The following is an 18,158-nucleotide window of genomic DNA, read 5'->3' as shown; positions in this document are numbered from 1 at the left end:
GGAGGGGTGTCGCGGGGGTGGGTGCCGCGAATCGCTTGAGGGGGGTTACGGGGCGGGGGTTGCGGCGAATCATGGGAGGGGGGGTCGCGGGGGTGTGCCGTGAATCACGGGAGGGGGGTCACGGGGTGGGGTGCCGAGAATCGCGGGGGAGGTGTGTGTGTGTGTGCCGTGAATCGCGGGAGTGGGGGTTGTGGGGGGGGGGGGTGGGGGGGGGTGTGACGCAAATCGCCACAAGAAAAAATCAACACAGAAAGGTCAACACATGTAAATGTTGACATAAGTGTGCCACTTCATTGGTGTCCATGTTGACACATGACAATGAATATGAAAACATTCAAAAAATGAAATAAATCTTCAAAAACTCATGTCAACCTTTTTCATTGTCGACCATAGCCGTGCCAGTGTTTTGCATGTGCCATTTAATCCTGGGGCTGCCGCGAATCGCGGGGGGGTGCCGCGAATTGCGGGAGGGGGGGTCGCGGGGGTGGGTGCCGCGAATCGCGGGAGGGGGGTTACGGGGCGGGGGTTGCGGCGAATCATGGGAGGGGGGGTCGCGGGGGTGTGCCGTGAATCACGGGAGGGGGGGTCACGGGGTGGGGTGCTGAGAATCGCGGGGGAGGTGTGTGTGTGTGTGCCGTGAATCGCGGGAGTGGGGGTTGTGGGGGGGGGGTGGGGGGGGGTCACGCAAATCGCCACAAGAAAAAATCAACACAGAAAGGTCAACACATGTAAATGTTGACATAAGTGTGCCACTTCATTGGTGTCCATGTCGACACATGAGAATGAATATGAAAATATTCAAAAAATGAAAAAAAAAAAAAAAAAAAAACTCATGTCAACCTTTTTCATTGTCGACCATAGCCATGTCAGTGTTTTCCATCTGCAATTTAATTCTGGAGCTGCCGCGAATCACGGGGGGTGCCGCGAATCGCGGGAGGGCGGGGTTCACAGGGGTTCCGGTGGGGGGTTGCCGCGAATTGCGGGAGGTGGGGGGTCACGGGGGGTGCCGCGAATCGCGGGAGGGGGGGTTGCGGGGGGTGTGACGTGAATCGCCACAAGAAAAAATCAACACAGAAAGGTCAACACATGTAAATGTTGACATAAGTGTGCCACTTCATTGGTGTCCATGTCGATACACGACAATGAATATGAAAAAATTTAAAAAATTAAAAATAAATCTTCAAAAACTCATGTCAACCTTTTTCATTGTCGACCATAGCCATGTCAGTGTTTTGCATGTGCCATTTAATCCTGGGTCTGCTGCGAATTGCGGGGGGGGGGTGCCGCGAATCGCGGGAGGGGGGTCGCAGGGGGGGTGCCGCCAATCGTGCAAGGGGGGGTCGCGGGGGGGGGTTCTTTTTGCCGCGAATCGCGGGAGGGAGGTCGCGGGGGGGTGTTTTTTCTGCGAATCGGGGGGGGGGGTGTCACGGGGGAGGGTTTGCCGCGATTCGCGGGAGGGGGGGTTCGCGGGGTGATGGTTATGCCGCGAATTGTGGGAGGGGTCATGGGGGGGGTTCTTTTTGCAGCGAATCGCGGGGGTCGCGGGGGTGTTTTTGCTGCGAATCGCGGTAGGGGGGGTCGCGGGGGTGCAGGAGTTTTTGCCACGAATCGCGGGAGGGGGGGGGGCGCGCGGGGGGGAGGTTTTGCCGCAAATCGCGGGAGGGGGGTGCTCACCTGGTGGCTGTGGAGTAGCAGTGCTGGGCAACATGGGAAGGCAGTGGGTGTCTGGCACTGTCTGTGGGCTCACTGGGCTGGTTCTCTGTCACATACCTCCCAACATGACCCTCTCCAGGAGGGACACAATGCTCTGTTTCTAGACTTCCCCTTAATGTATGATTGCCATCACCTGTTTTAAACAGGTTAATTTCTCAGAAAAGTGTTCAGCACAGATGAAGGCAATCACAAATTAAGAGGAAAGTCCAGGAACAGAGCGTTATAGACACAGACACCCACTTTGAGTGACAGATGTAGCCAAATATATAGGAGATGGATGGACAAGAAGATGATCGGCACTCCCGGTGGAGCGTATAGAGGATGATGCCCAGGTGCCTTGTCTTGGTGCAGGGAAGCACAGTATTTAGACGTCTGGTAGATAACCGGCACTCTCAGGACTTGTTTAATGAAGGAGGCAGACACAGAGGTCTTAAGCAACGTTTCGGTTTATTACAACCGTTATCAAGCTCACAGAAACAATGATACAGTGCATACATATATAGACTTACCAACACCACAGTGCAGGGCGCCTGCACCCCTCCGTCAGCCCGGATCACATGACGTCACCCTCATGGGACGCGCACCAGCCGGTGCGTCCGGACCTCCTTTGGGGTTGCTAGGCGACCTGTAGTAAACAAACAAAGTGTGCATGAGTGAACAAATGGTTAAAAAACCGGCATATCCCAAATACAACAATATGTCACATGCGCGACAAGAACCCAATGTGTAAATACACAATCCTGGGGTACGGACAGCTGGATACAAATAATGTCAATAAGGCAAGAACCCAAAGATGAAGCAGCGGCAAAAGCATAGCAGGGTATCATAAAAGACCCATACACACTATGCGATGAGGAGATAAAGCAGTAAGGGGGAGCGGTGGGGATTTACAAGAAGCAATGTAGACTGCAAGATTCGTTGAGGCCAAGGGGGTGTACGGTATTCAATCTGTGAATCCATTTGCCTTCCCATTGAAGTAATAGAAGATTTCGATCTCCACCTCTTAGACTGGGAGGTATGTGATCGATGATCTTGTACCTCAGGGTGGCTAAGCTATGTTTGTGTTCCCTAAAGTGTCGGGGAACGGGTTGTTCATTGGAGGGGTATTCTTCCCTCAAGGGAGGCTCTGATGCTTGATCTGTGACCAGCCATTCTGGTTTTAAACTGGCATGTAGTTTTGCCTACGTATACCAGGCTGCAAGGGCATCTGATAGTGTAGACAACATGTGTCGACATGCATGTCAACACATGTTTGATTTTGATGGTTTCGCCGGAGTGAGGGTGTTTAAAGGAATCACCTGTCTCAAGGAAGCCACAGGTGGTGCAATTAATGCATTTATAGCACCCCGGTTTGCGGTGTAGGAAACCCGGTGTGACAGGGGTATTGAATTTAGAAATATCATTATGGACTAAGTAGTCCTTGAGGTTGCGATTCCTCTTGTACTGTAGCTGGGCAATAATTTGTGGCGAGCAAAACTTTTTAGGTCTGTGTCATTGGTTACCATAGGCCATAGCTGTTTAGCAGCTTTGGTAATGGCTTGCGAAGAATTGTTATAGGATTGGACGAAGGGGATGCTGTCATGTAGAGTTTTCCTCTCTTTGGCAGCCAAGGTGTCTTTTCTGGGGGTATCCAGAGCTTTTTGTTTGGCAATCAATAAATCTGGCAGTCTGTATCCCCTACATAAGAACTTGTCAATCATCCCATTGATTTCAGCTTCAGCATCCCCAGGGTCATCGCAGATTCTGCGTGCCCTGAGGAATTGCGAGAAGGGGAGACCCCTCTTGGTGGCCTCTGGGTGGGCGCTTAAACAGTGTAAAAGAGTATTTCGATCTGTGGGCTTTTTATACAGATTCGTGGAGACCTTATTATCACATAATGTGATTTGGACATCGAGATAATGTATGGAACTATCACTGATGTCATGGGTGAATTTGATGGTGGTATCAAGGTTGTTGATGTGGGTGATATGACTGATGAGTTCCTCCTCGGTACCCGACCAAATCAGCAAGAGGTCATCAATGTACCGTAGAAACAGAATAATCTTATCGGAGATGGCCTTATCTTTAAAGAAAAATTCTTTTTTCATCTGAAACATATAACCATTGGCGAACGCAGGAGCTACGCAAGATCCCATTGCGCAGCCCCTGCGTTGCAGATACAATTTTTTGTCAAAAAGGAAGTAATTCCTTGTCAAAGTTAACGTAAGAAGCTTTATGAACAATTCAATATTGGGACCCGCGTACATGGGGTTGTTTTCAAGGAGAAGTTTGACAGCCTCTACACCTTCCCTATAGGGGATGTTGGTGTAGAGACTGACAACATCAAGGGTACATAATAAGCAGTTATCAGGCAATACAGGTAACGCAATCAATTTGTTAATGAGTGTCGTAGTGTCCTTCATGTAAGTCGACTGTACCTGTATAGAAGGTTGGAGGTGGTGATCCAAGAATTTAGCCACCTCATAGTAAATAGAGTCACGCGCCGCAATAATCGGGCGGCCAGGGGGATTCTGGGCATCCTTATGCAGTTTGGGCAATGAATACAATATAGGGGCAATGGGATGCTCACGGAATAGGGCCTTGGCGATATTGTCCGTGATCACTTTATCAGTGGTCGCCCGCTGTAGGACCTCCCGGAGTTCTTGGTTGTATTCTGCCGTGGGGTTGTTGGGCAGCGGTAAATATACATCCTCGTTGGATAATTGCCGCAGAAGTTCATTGCGGTATGCGTCAATGTCTTGTACCACAATGCCACCCCCCTTGTCTGCAGGGTGTATGGTGATTGTAGGATCCTTTCCTAGATCCCGATCTCCTCATCGCATAGTGTGTATTTTATGATACCTTGCTATGCTTTTGCTGCTGCTTCATCTTCGGGTTCTTGCCTTATTGACATTATTTGTATCCAGCTGTCCGTACCCCAGGATTGTGTATTTACACATTGGGTTCTTGTCACACATGTGACATATTGTTGTATTTGGGATATGCCGGTTTTTTAACCATTTGTTCACTCATGCACACTTTTTTTGTTTACTACAGGTCGCCTAGCAACCCCAAAGGAGGTCCGGACGCACCGGCTGGTGCGCGTCCCATGAGGGTGACGTCATGTGATCCGGGCTGACGGAGGGGTGCAGGCGCCCTGCACTGTGGTGTTGGTAAGTCTATATATGTATGCACTGTATCATTGTTTCTGTGAGCTTGATAACGGTTGTAATAAACCGAAACGTTGCTTAAGACCTCTGTGTCTGCCTCCTTCATTAACTAGTCCTGAGAGTGCCGGTTATCTACCCGACGTCTATATATATATATATATATATATATATATATATATATATATATATATATATATATATATATAAAAACTTCCTATCCAGAAGATAAGTGAGGCAGCACTCCTTGTTCAAGATGCAAAAGTAAATCACATTTATTCCATTGATTCAAAGGTTATATGCTGCACTGGGGTGCAACTGATGGCAAAAGCAGCATAAAGACATGGGTTCGGAGTCTATTACAATTTCATAGTCACCAAATTATTGATATGGCAGTCTACGAGCCCGTTTCGGCTTATCCAGCCTTCATCCTGGACTGACCCAGAATGAAGGCTGGATAAGCCGAAACGGGCTCGTAGACTGCCATATCAATCATTTGGTGACTATGAAATTGTAATAGACTCCAAACCCATGTCTTTATGCTGCTTTTGCCATCAGTTGCACCCCAGTGCAGCATATAACCTTTGAATCAATGGAATAAATGTGATTTACTTTTGCATCTTGAACAAGGAGTGCTGCCTCACTTATCTTCTGGATAGGAAGTTTCCATATTACTAATCTTAGGCTCCTGCACCCATCTCTGTGGATACTAGTAATGAGTGCCTATCCCCCAAGTTTCCATATATATATATATATATATATATATATATATATATATATATATATATATATATATATATATATATATATATATATATATATACATATATATATATAGAAAGAAAGGAGGTATAGAGAGCGCTTTTTCACCACCAATAGTTTGTCAAAATACAAAAACAGTACAATTATTTTTAAAAAACCAGTGTGCTTTTTATTAGATAATTTTCACATCTGGAAATGGTATCCTTTTCGGAAATACAAGCATCTCGACGCGTTTCGTCTTGAAAAAGACTTCATCAGGGGTTTAGTACATTGTGATATTAAAACGCTTGTGCTAGCATGTATTTCCTCAGATTAGCGTAGACAATAATGATATTCCTCAGTGGGGCAGACTCCGAAAATCGGTAGTAATTTTTAGCAATGCTTCTACCGGCTTGTATTGCTCCAAAAATCCTAGGGTTGTAGTGACCTCCCTCACTGGGGTAGATTTCAGATGTCTAAAGAAAATTTCAATGTATATACAGGCATCTAATTTCTTGTGTGAGGGCTGTTATAGTCTTCTCTTCACAGGGATGATTATCCAAATTATCCCTTTTGTAGGGTCAAGGTAGCCCCGGTGTGTTCACAATCTTTAAGGGTCTTGGGGTTTTACTCAGTTTTTAGGTTAATGTGGATGGGGCTGTCAACCAGGTAAATTCAGTGTTGGGCCCGGTCCAATGATAGGGGCCCACAATATCTAATGGTCCTTTGGAAACGCACGTAGAAGGCAGAACAGAAGATTCCGTTTCTGGTCTGAATGAAAAGTGGATCTGTCTGCCAATACCATTGGCAGACAGATCCACTTTCCATTCAGACCAGAAACGGAATCTTCTGTTGTCATGGTAGAAGGGGCCAAGTGCACGACAGGAATAGAACATTTTCTTCATTCTAATCTAACCTGAGGGCCACATAACATCATCTTGAGATGGTGTTATGCTGTAGAGAGAAGCTTTGCTTCTTTTATCTTGTCTTGTAGATTTTGCCAGACCGGGGGTATGAGAAAGTATCTCTTGTTTCTAAAAGTTACAGGTAGCACACCCTAAACAATGGTAATTACCCATTTTTTTCATGAGGAAATGGGACAATTGTTCCTTCTTTATTTTAGTAGGGGTGGTTTTCATCACACAGTCCCTAATGCTCCAATTTTTGCGATAGGATGGGATTAGTGTGGTGTCCTTGAGGAGGGGCAGTTCTGGGTCTGAATTAATTACTGCCTACAATCTTTTAGCCATTCCCATAATTTTTCTATTAGTGGCCAAAAATTCATGATCGAAAACTATTTTCTTTTTCAGGGATTTTCTTGGTTTGGCAATACGGAACTCTACTTTTGGAATGTCCATGACCCTTCTGATGGCATTTTGTATTGTCTGTGTAGTATATCCACGTTCCAAGAATTTATCCGCCATTATCTTGATTTGAATTGCCTCATCTTCGAGATCGCTACATATCCTGCGTACTCTGCAAAATTGGGAAAATGGCAATGATTTCTTCAAGGGCTCAGGTTGGGAACTGGATGATAATAATAACGAGTTGCCATTAGTGGGTTTTGTAAACACTGAGGTTTTGATAATACCATCAGAGAGTTTTATACTAACTATTCAAAAATGGTATTTCACTGGAGTTATGACTGTACGTGAATTTGATGTTCACCTCCGGATAACAAACACATCATCATAATATAATCCCTTTCCCAGCAGGGTGGACCTCAGCAGATTTAATCACAAATTACTTAAGGATCATTTTGGCAATCAAGATAACATGTTGCCACAAATTCCAGACACCTTAAGACCTCCCCTTAAATCTCGGGTACTCTTTGACCATCCTTCTAACAGTTCCACTATTAGAGCATTTACAACATCTCTGATTAGTACAATTGAGAATTCTCCAAATAAAAATGCTACTTCATATAACAATTTTGTCTGTGGATCTGATGACTGTGGATGCTGGGACCCTGCCGTCTCCTAGCAACCAGCAGACGCCGGTGATGTCACTAAGGGGCACCGGACTGCGCACGTGGATGCCGGAGGAAGCACGGAGCAGATAGCTGTGCACTCCCCTGGATAAGGTATTTATACCCTGTTTGTCTCATATATCACTTGCTTCTGATGAAAATTCTAATCACAAATTGAAACATAAAGCTACTAAGCTGAGTCTGTTTTCTTCATTGTCCGTGATATATATATATATAGACAGAGGTACGGTGCTGGTGGCACTCCACAAGAGAAAATTTTCGAATAAATAGTAAGAAGCTGACACCACAAACAGCTAAGTGTGCTAACAGTTTCGGAAATTTAATTCCTTCATCAGAGTACACTACATTCAACAAAGCACTTACCTAAGTAAGCTCCCCACATCAAACACCCTCCGCGATCTCCGGTGTTCCAGCCCAGGTGACCAGGGGTGACAGCATCAGCGATGCGCTCAGCATCCGCTGGAGCGGGTTGCCATAGAGATCTGTATACACAGAAACAAGTGAATTAGAAAACACATTAGAACACAGGATGAAGGTAGAAATGGTAGCATACATACAGTAGCTCAGTAATATATAAATTCATGGTGTACATAGTAATAGACATCAAAGGACATGGGCTGTCCAATATGTCAATATGCAATAAATCCTAAAAGGAGTGAATACCACAATACCACGAATAAGAGGGTAAACATGATGAAAGATGTTATGAAAATATGTTGCAAACACGAACATGTTAAACAAGAAAGATGGTGACACAATAAATGGAGCGCAACCTTATAGGAAAAAGTTTAACGATAGATATTCGTCCAGCAGGTGCAATGGTGTTCACGTTGCAGCAGTCATTTCTGTCGATCACCTCCTCTCTTGGGGGCGGGGGGGGGGGGGGGGGATTACTTGCAATCCTTGCTTTCTAACTGTATAGCTTCTGTATGGCTTCTGTATGTCTTCTGTGTCCCTTATCCAAAATGCTTGGGACCCAAATCATTTTGGAAAACGGATTATTCCATATTTCATAATATTTTTATATTTTAATGATTGAGGTTTCTTACATTTATGTTGTACAAACACATTAAACACATGAAATACACACAAATATATATATTTTTTTTGTGCATAAAAAAAGTTTTCAAAACATGAAACAAATTTTGTTTCCTATATCAGCCACTGAATTTGAATGTCAAGCAATAATTTTATTGCACATATTTAGTTCCAGTTACAGATGTCCCCAGAAGTGCTGTTAGCAATGAAAAACGTTTATTCACTTTCTGGAATGTAAGGTTTTCAGAATAATTTGGATAAGGGATATTCAACCTGTACTAATAGTCATATGTAAATAAAATGTTCTGTATACTAACTATACTGTAGGATATTAAACAAGAAGACTAACTGATGTATGATATTTTTCCATTGTATAATTTATTACATTATTGTACATGAAGTGCTGCATCCAACCCTCTCCTGTGTTTATATATGTTTGGTACTTGTGTACTAGCACGGCGCCCAGCGCATCGCAGACCATAAGGCATATGAGCCCCGCGAGGGGACGCGGAATACATGTAAAGTAATACGCGTCCGCTCGCCACGCTTCGGGCTCAGTGGCTTTCTGCGCTCGTCAAGCTGTATAAGATCAACAACGTGGATAGTGGGGGTATGAAAAGTTCGGAGGATGCGTACCGCCGCCTCTCGCGGGCTCGCTGCGCTCGCCACGCTTCAGGTTGGCGTTCATAGTGGGGGTGGCGTGGGGGTGCATTTAACAATGTAAGCCCCCATTAGAGTGTTTATACAATTTAAAATCGTACAGGGGGCTTATACAATTTAAAATTGCATCGCATCGGTGTGCATCGGGTGTATGGCATGCAATGCGATTATATTTCGTGCGACTTAATATCGTGGGCGCCGTGATAATACACAAGTACCATATGTTTTGTTTTTTTTGTACTGATGTCCGGCACTCCACTTACTTTCTTTTCTACTTGCCAGGGTTCCCGCCATGGAAGAAGGAAATCCCCACAGGTAATGCAGCAATGAAGCGTCAATCCGGGTCTTGGGAGCAAGAAAAGTGTTTTAATGCAGTCTACTGTATTGTATATTGTAACCTATTTTTTTAATTGATAGAATTATTTACTTCACATTAAATATATTGATCCCCTCATTGCCCAAACATTGTATTTAAAGGGTAAATCCTTATAAATACAGTGAATGGATGGTACCATAGTGAATAGACGTCCACCACCCCACTATAAATGTATATTAAACAGGATAACTCCCTAGGTATTTATTACTATCTGACCCGCCCGGCGTTGCCCGGGAAACCCTTGGGGTTTCTTTATTTCCAAAATTGCTGAAAAATGTCATCTTACAATATGCTGTGCCAAAGACCTAAGATTGTAATGTGTTATAGATTCCACCATAATGTTAGAATGTGTTTGCATTGATACTCAATGACGGCAATGAAATCAGGTGTGGTGTTGTTGTTTGAAACGCAACGCTCCTGAGTTGATAACTTGTATGTGTTGATGAATTCCACATCCACTCCTGAGATTTAGCACCTACTGTATCCTCCAACATCTGAGGGTCAGAAATCGGTAAAAAATCAGAAAGGGACGTGGCCACACCTCCATTTCTATACTTTCAAATTGTACAGTTTCTAGGGTGTGTAATTACAGGCGCTGAGTGCGAAGGGACCGGGGTGGGCGTTACTTACCCCGCCATAATTAATTAAAAATTCACTGCTCCCTGCCACTGCCACTCCCCTCACCGAACCTGCAGCAGTCTCTGAGGTCTGGGGATCTGTAAAGCACATGCACCGGGCATCTCTACCAAACAGTGGGGCAGCCCCTGAGTGTGGGAGCAGGTCCACGGGCCTGGCCACATGATGTCATGACGCGACGCACGCTACCCGCACCACTGTAATGCCCCACTGGGAATGGGTGCAATGGGCCAAATTCTTCCCTACACCCGCCGAGCCAATCCACTGATCCAGCCATCACAATCATCAATGGGTGCATTGACTAGGTTTGAGTGTAAGAAGTTGAATAAGACTGAGAAAAAGAATTGCCATGTTACAAAGTGTACAATTTACTCAATAAATCGTGGAAAAAATTTAAGTGTACATAGAAGTACAATCAAGAAATGAAAGTAGGATGAAAAAATAAGTTCTGTTTCAAACTGATAATTGTTTGGATGGGGTGGGTTGTGAAACAAATCTATAGGTGGGTATGGATATTGTGGGCATAATTGGTGTTTGTTACACCTACATGGGTAGGTGATTGATGGGATTTTTACTACAGTGTTACAATCACATTGTCACCATAGGGGGATTCCCAATTGGGGTCCAGGTGGTCTTTTAGGGACCCTTTACAATCCTGTAGGTCTCTTCTCCTTGAGCTTACGGTCTCCCTTAATGATAGTCAATCACTGAGGGAGACCATAGGCTCCAGGAGAAGAGACCAACGGAATTGTAAAGGGGTCCCTAAAAGACCACCTGAACCCCAATTGGAAATCCCCCTACGGTGACACTGTAGTGAAAATTTCTCATTATCTGGGTACCCCCTGTAGGTGTACCAAACACCAATTATGCCCACAATATCCATACCCCCTCCACCTATAGATTTGTTTCGCAACCCACCGCCATCCAAACAATTATCAGTTTGAATCATAATTTATTTTTTAATCCTACTTTCTTTTCTTGATTGTACTATGTACACATATTTTTTTCACGATTTATTGAGTAAATTGTACACTATAACATGACAAATCTTCATCTTAGTCTTATTCTTCAACTTCTTACACCCATAACATTCAAACAAACGCATGCAGCGCTCATGCCCATCGACCAAACATTATCTATGAACCAAAAGAGTCTGGGAAACCCTTAAGGCAGAGCAGTGCCTGATATCCAACTGACTAACAGGGTGAGTGCAGTGTACCCACTTTGTATTGATCAATGGGTGCATTGGCCAGGACAAAGATTTCTCAGTGCAACTGGAGGACTGGAGAGACAGATATGGGGAACAAAGTAGAAATGGTACATTAGGTACAGTTTTTATATGCCGGTACAGACTGTTAAATAAACGGCAAATTATTTTTTTTATGTGTTCTGTGTGTTTGTGTGTGTTGTACTGTTTGTGTGTGTGTTGTAATGTATGTGGTTTTGTGTGTTATAGTGTATGTATCTGTCCAATGCGTAAGTGTGTGAGGTGTGCTATGTATATACAGTATGTGTGTGTTGTGTCTTTGTGTATCTGTGCAAAGTTTAAATGTGTGTTTTGTGTGTGTTGTACTGTTTTTTGGGTGTGTGTGGTGAATGTGGGTGTGTGTTGTGCTGTTAGAGGTTTGTTATGTGTGTGTATCTGTGCAATGTTTAAGTGTGTGTTCTGTGTATTGTACTGTTTTTGGGTGTGTGTTGTAGTGAATGTTTGTGTGTGTTGTACTGTGAGTTGTGTGTTATGTGTGTGTGTTGTGTGTATATCTGCCGAATGTGTAAGTTTGTGAGGTGCGCTACGTATATGTGTGTGTGTATCTGTGCATATCCTGGCAATGTTTAAGTGTGTGTGTTCTCAGTGGCGTAGCTTAGTTTGGGGCGCCCCCCCGCCATTAATGGGGGGGCGCCCCCCCTCCCCGCCGGCCTCCCCACCCCCGCCGTTAATGGGGGGGCGCACCCCTCCCCACCCCGGCCGCCGGTGCCACCCCCCAACCCCCCATCGCTGCAGGCTTACCTGTCTGCGCGTCCCGGCTCCCCTCCTGGCTTCAATTAATAATTCTATGCAGACGGACCACGATAAAATGGCTGTCCCCATACCGCAAACAGTTTCAGAGAACTGTCTGCTTTATGGGGCGGCCATTTTATCGTGGTCCGTCTCCATAGAATTGTTTGAAGCCAGGAGTTGTGTGTTTGTTGTACTGTTCTTGGGTGTGTGTTGTAGTGTGTATGGATTTGTATTGTACTGCATGCGGTGTGTTTCCAGCGATTTCAGCAACAATCTCCCCCGTGTGTTCACAGCTTAAGTGTGTGAGGTGCTCTACGTATAAATGTGTGTGTTGTGTGCTGTGTGCTATGTGTGCGTATGTGGTGTACTGTGTGTGTGTGTGTGTGTGTGTGTGTGTGCGTGTACAATGTGTACGTGTGTGTGTTTTGTGTGGTCTATGTATATCCTCAATTATTTCCTAATTGTTTAAAGCCTTCACCATAATGTTAGAATGTGTCATTCATACTGAATGACAGCAATGAAATCAGGTGTGGAGTTGTTCCTTCGTCCACGGTTTCCCAGATCGTCAATCTTTTCCCCAGATCATCAATGAAGGAAAATTAAAACTTGGTGTTTTTTAAAATTCTAAGTGAAATTTCCCAAAAACGGCTTCGGGCTGCACACCACCGGGTCAAGAGGTATCTTGTTGCCAAATTTGGTGTCTCTGAGTGCCACGGTGTGTCCGCAATGCGACGGACACACACACACACACACACACAGACTCTTCAACTTATTATATAGATTTATTATTGCAGGTGATATCATAAATTCTTTTTGTGAAGCCATAATACATAAGAATAGATTTGATTCTCTTCTGGAACGATTTGTATAATGTTTTACAAATAAATTTTGTGTTATAATTTTAAATCAAACTGTGATCGTGAGGCTTGAAAAGAATTGAGGGTTTTGTTGCATCCCTCACGACAAATACATAGATGATGGGATTTACACAGCTGTTAAGGATACATAAGCAAGCAGCAATGCTATCCATGATAAACATTATATTTTCATCGATTTCAGTATTCATATACTCTAATAAGGACAATAAATGGATTGGGAACCAAAAGCAGAAGAAACAAATTACAACGGTAATGATGACTTTAAAGGGTCGACCAGATCCAGAAAGATTCCTACTTCTTCTCAGTCTACATGTGACAAGGCTATAACAAATCATTATTATCGAAAATGGGATCAGGAACATGAAGACAAATCTAGTAATTTGCATAGCTTTGCTCCTCATCTGTGACTTATGATGGTCTTCACCATATATGGGAATGCAGTATGAAATATTGTTAATTGGGTGATCAGTAATGTCCATGAAAACAAGATATGGGGAACTAAGTAAAAAGCAGGATGCCCAGATAACTGCGGAGATCATTGAAGATAATCTGTGAGTTCGGTGGTTTTGTGACCACACAGGACACAGGACTGATGTACATCGGTCAACACTGATGATCATTAGGAAAGAGGTGCTGAGAAACATGTTGAGGTACAATACAGTTGATACAGCCTTGCAAATAATTACACTGAAGAGAATCCGTCTTTCGAACAACTCCACCAAAATTTGCAGAGGGATGATGGCATTTAAAGTAAAGTCAGCAACAGCTAGGTTGAGAAAACAGATAGTATTAACTGTCTTCTTCATCTTGAAACCAGCAATCCAGATGACCAATCCATTCCCGATAATTCCCAGTATCAAGATTACATTATAAATAATTGAAATACTGATTACTAAAATGTAAAAAAACAGTGTATAGTCTTCATTTCCATTCTGGGGGCTGTAATCTGTTACGTTACTTGTGATGTCAAATGCAGCTGAAGTGTCTTCCATGTTGTCAAATGTTCTACTACAAAGTTTCAAATAAAAAAAAAAATATTTAATACTTACAGTATTGACAAAACAATCTCATCAATACAATTTTATATAATTTATATTGGTAATTCCTCATCTTTGTGGCCACCGCTACGCCAGATACATTACTCTCTACTTAACCGATACAAATAAAACCAAACCGTTACAAATCTGGTCTAGAGACATTTTTTTTCTTTAGGTAAAAGATGTTTACTATATTTAATAAAATGTACCTATGGACATGAGATGAAATTATAAATCCAGAAGAGTGTAGACCACCACCCTGGGTCCATGCCACCTTCAGGTGTCCACGCCACCATCTATTACATTTAGTAAAGTAACAGTGAGCAAAGGTAGCCACCAAGCCAAAAGTGTGGGGAGCAGCACTACATAAAATCCATAGCGTAAGCGGTGGCCGCAAAGATGAGGAAGTACCTTTATATTCACGTTACACTCCTTTTATAATACAATCATTTGAAATAAAAATAAATGTTTTCTGTTCATGGACAATACCTTATTCCCTAATGGCTCCCACTGCACACTTCAAGTGAGAAGGATGAGACATAAAAGTGAAGTATAGTACTCAACACCAGCGTAAGTAATGGATGCAATAATGTTTATGGTGGATTGATGGGGGGAAGTAGGAATGGATTAATTTCATTGGTTCCATGGCTCAGCAGCTGGTGGTAGTGGGAAGAGCAGAGGTGGGTGGATGTGGACAGAGAGTAAGGTGTCAAGAATTAATCTATTAAATCTAAACGTCCCATATATTTAAACAGTACACACTGGGGGTAATGTAATAGGATGAGAGATTCAGAAAGTAAGAGATTTGGTAAGAAATCTCCAGGTTTTTTTTTTAAAGCGGCAATCATTTACAGTGCAAAACCAATTTGATTGCGAAGTGTAAATGATTGCAGCTATAAAAAAAGAGATTTTTTACTAACTCTTTCACTTTCTGAATCTCTTGTCCTATTAAATTTCCTCTGCTATGTGTGACTATTTATCTATCTATCTATCTATCTATCTATCTATCTATCTATCTATCTATCTATACATCTATATATATAGTTAGCCAACGGCCTGGCACTCTCCTTATTTCCTTATGCCCCGTTACCTTACGGAATAATATGCAGATTTAAGTGGATGAATAAACATGCACTCAGAGGTAACTTGTAAAAAACTTCAATATGGCATTAAATAGAAAATGCTGGGTCACCGACGTTTCGGGGCTATGATACCCTTTTTTCAAGGTAAAAAGGGGTATCATAGCCCCGAAACGTCTGTGACCCAGCATTTTCTAATAATTGCTGTATTTAAGTTTTTTCAAGTTACCTCTGAGTGCCGCTGCATGTTTATTCATCCACTTAACTCTAATAAATGAAAGGTGACACACATATATATATATATATATATATATATATATATATATATATGCAGGGAATAAATAAGACTTTGGCGACTAATTGTTGTAATAAATAGTATATAAAAATATCAAATATAAAAAATTTTATTATGACAATATAAGACAAATATATAAAAACGACCAGAAGGGGGCGGACTGCTACAAAATCAGACTTAAAATATTCGGGAGTCAGGGATACATAAAAGCATATATAAAACAAAAAGATATATATATATAGAAAATTTTATATATAAAAAGGGGGAATGGGATATAAAAAGTACAAAATACAATGGATAAAAAATAGAAGTAATAGCAGCAAATTCAATAAAGAACGCTTATCTTTTTGAGAAGGTAGGAGGTCAGATACCCGACGCGTTTCGTCTATGTGACTTCTTCAAGGGGTAGAGAGCAACTGAGCTCAGGCCGGTATTTATACCTGGAAGACACAAAAGAAGGAATTCCCGCACCAGTATCTTTTGTTTGGATTCTTCTCCCCCAGTTGTTTTCAAAAAACTTAGTGGAGATCCAATCTTCCACTAAACTTGTCCGGGGGGTGCTACCCACTACTTAAAGTTAAACCTATACACCCACAGAAAAAGAAGTATCTTGTAGGGTGCACTGAGAATCAAAATATTTATTATAAAATATAACTTTTAATAGTTCCTATAAAAAGTCTCTTAATCAGATGGAGACCGCATGACCTTGTCTCAGAGTGAAATATTTAAAAGATAGAACAATGTGATAAGAATTGAAAAAATGTGAAAGAATTAAAATGAGAAGAAAAGAATGAACGTATGTGTGTCAGTTATTTATATATTTCTTGGCTTAAATTGCCTTTATAATAAATTTCTGCTTGCTGCTGTTATTATGTTGCTGCTGAGCAAACAGTAATGTTGCCACCAGGGTTTATTAAATTATATATTCAATGAGAGAGCACTGTATCATATGGCAGTGTTAATTTTTCCTCATATGAGCAATGTTCTCTGCTGCTCGGTAATATGTGATTTTTCTGATTTTTTCTCCCAGCTGTGTAGTGATTTTATACACGTCCGCACTATAGAGGTGCGTGGGGATGGAAAGGACCTTTACAGATCAAATTGTCAAGGATATGTCCCTTCAATATTTTATTCTTTATTCTGCATGTCCCTGTTTCTGTATTTAAGCGGACTTACCGCCAGACCGGGTGCAGTTGGACCATATAGTTTTATTGTCACACCTCTCCTTGAGATGGAGTCAAATTAATATAATATAACCCATTTATATCAATAGGATCTCTGTTACCCAAAAATTAAGTGATGTCCTCGCTGGGTTAAGAATGGTTGTATAGGTGTGTGACAATCATAAACGGACTGATAATAAGATAGTACTTCTTGGTCCTAGGGTGATTTATGTTAACACCCCTTATAATATTATTCCCCACCTCTCCTCAATCCCGGTACTAAGCGGTTTACCGCCGGGAAGTGCCGTGACAGATATGTTAAATTAAATGTTTCACATATACTCAGTTGTAATTAAACGTGCCTCAGTTGGACATACAGCATTTAATGTCTTTTTTTGTGTACATACAAAAGAATTTTTCACATAAATTGAGCAGTAATTACTGTTTTATTTTTTTCTTTTAGACACTTGTATTCACATTAGGGTATTATTCTCTGTGTGTTCGTGCACATAATTCCCTTTATTCACCCCAACATTATAGGGGTTATGACAGTTAAATGTGCCAAGGTAGGGAGCGCTAAGCGCTGGTTCCCAGTGAAGGAGTATCAATTACAAGTGTTATACAGTAATAAGCGGTCGCATCCGCCTGTCTGTTTAGTTGCGGGTAGCACAATATGTATGCTCCCGGCAATATCAGTCTGTTTCCCTGTTTATGCGGTCGCACAAAGTATGCTGCGCCGCTGCCTGTCAGTCTGTCTCAGATAGCACTGAGGGTGTGCTCCTGACGTGGCTGAGTGTTTGCCGCTATTAGAGTCACAAAATATATAATGGTACAGGTTCCGGGTAGCTTTTAGAATATGCTCCCGGCGTAACTGCACATATGTACCGCTATCGGCTTATGTGACAGGCTGCCTATTAGCACAAGTCCCGGGTAGCATTAAGAGTATGCTCCCGGCGTGATTGTACATTCATGCCGCTGTCGGCTTTTGTGACAGACTGCCTACTAGCACAGGTCCCGGGTAGCACAGTAACTGTGCTCCCGGCGTTGCTGTGTGTTCGTGCCGCTGTCAGCTTCAATGTCAGGCTAAGTGCCTATACAGACTGTGTTAACAGAATAACTATATGCTCATACAAATAAACCCTAAGTGGAACAGCTATACTGGCTGACTACACAAACATATCATTCTAATCTGACTACCAACGACCGTTTCACTATCGCTTCCTCAAGGTATCAACCAGACTGTTCTCCTGGACGGGTTTAAATCCCCCGCCTTCATTTCTCATTGGATGAGTGTCACTGTTCATTTTCTTGTGGATACTCCCCCTCTCTATCCATTATATGTAAAAGGAGTTCCTGATACATTTTTACTGATATCTTGTCAGTTTTTGTCTAAATCTGACATCATAA

General features: G+C 42.5%; 1 protein-coding gene across 1 annotated transcript in view; it reads right to left on the bottom strand.

The window, feature by feature from the left end:
• LOC146041472 (chemerin-like receptor 1) overlaps positions 1 to 14,169 on the bottom strand; it is a 42,954-nt gene extending 28,785 nt beyond the window's left edge. Inside the window, 2 exon segments of the mRNA XM_083161447.1 lie at positions 7,408 to 7,412; positions 13,261 to 14,169. Of these exon segments, the coding sequence (XP_083017573.1) occupies positions 7,408 to 7,412; positions 13,261 to 14,169 (914 nt within the window).
• Between the last annotated feature and the right edge of the window lie 3,989 nt (positions 14,170 to 18,158).

Source organism: Crinia signifera, chromosome 19 (genome assembly GCF_055691185.1).
Source record: "Crinia signifera chromosome 19, ASM5569118v1, whole genome shotgun sequence".
NCBI classification, from domain to species: Eukaryota; Metazoa; Chordata; class Amphibia; order Anura; family Myobatrachidae; genus Crinia; species Crinia signifera.
The sequence above is the reverse complement of the archived record's forward strand: the minus strand, read 5'-3'. Positions and strand labels throughout refer to the sequence as shown.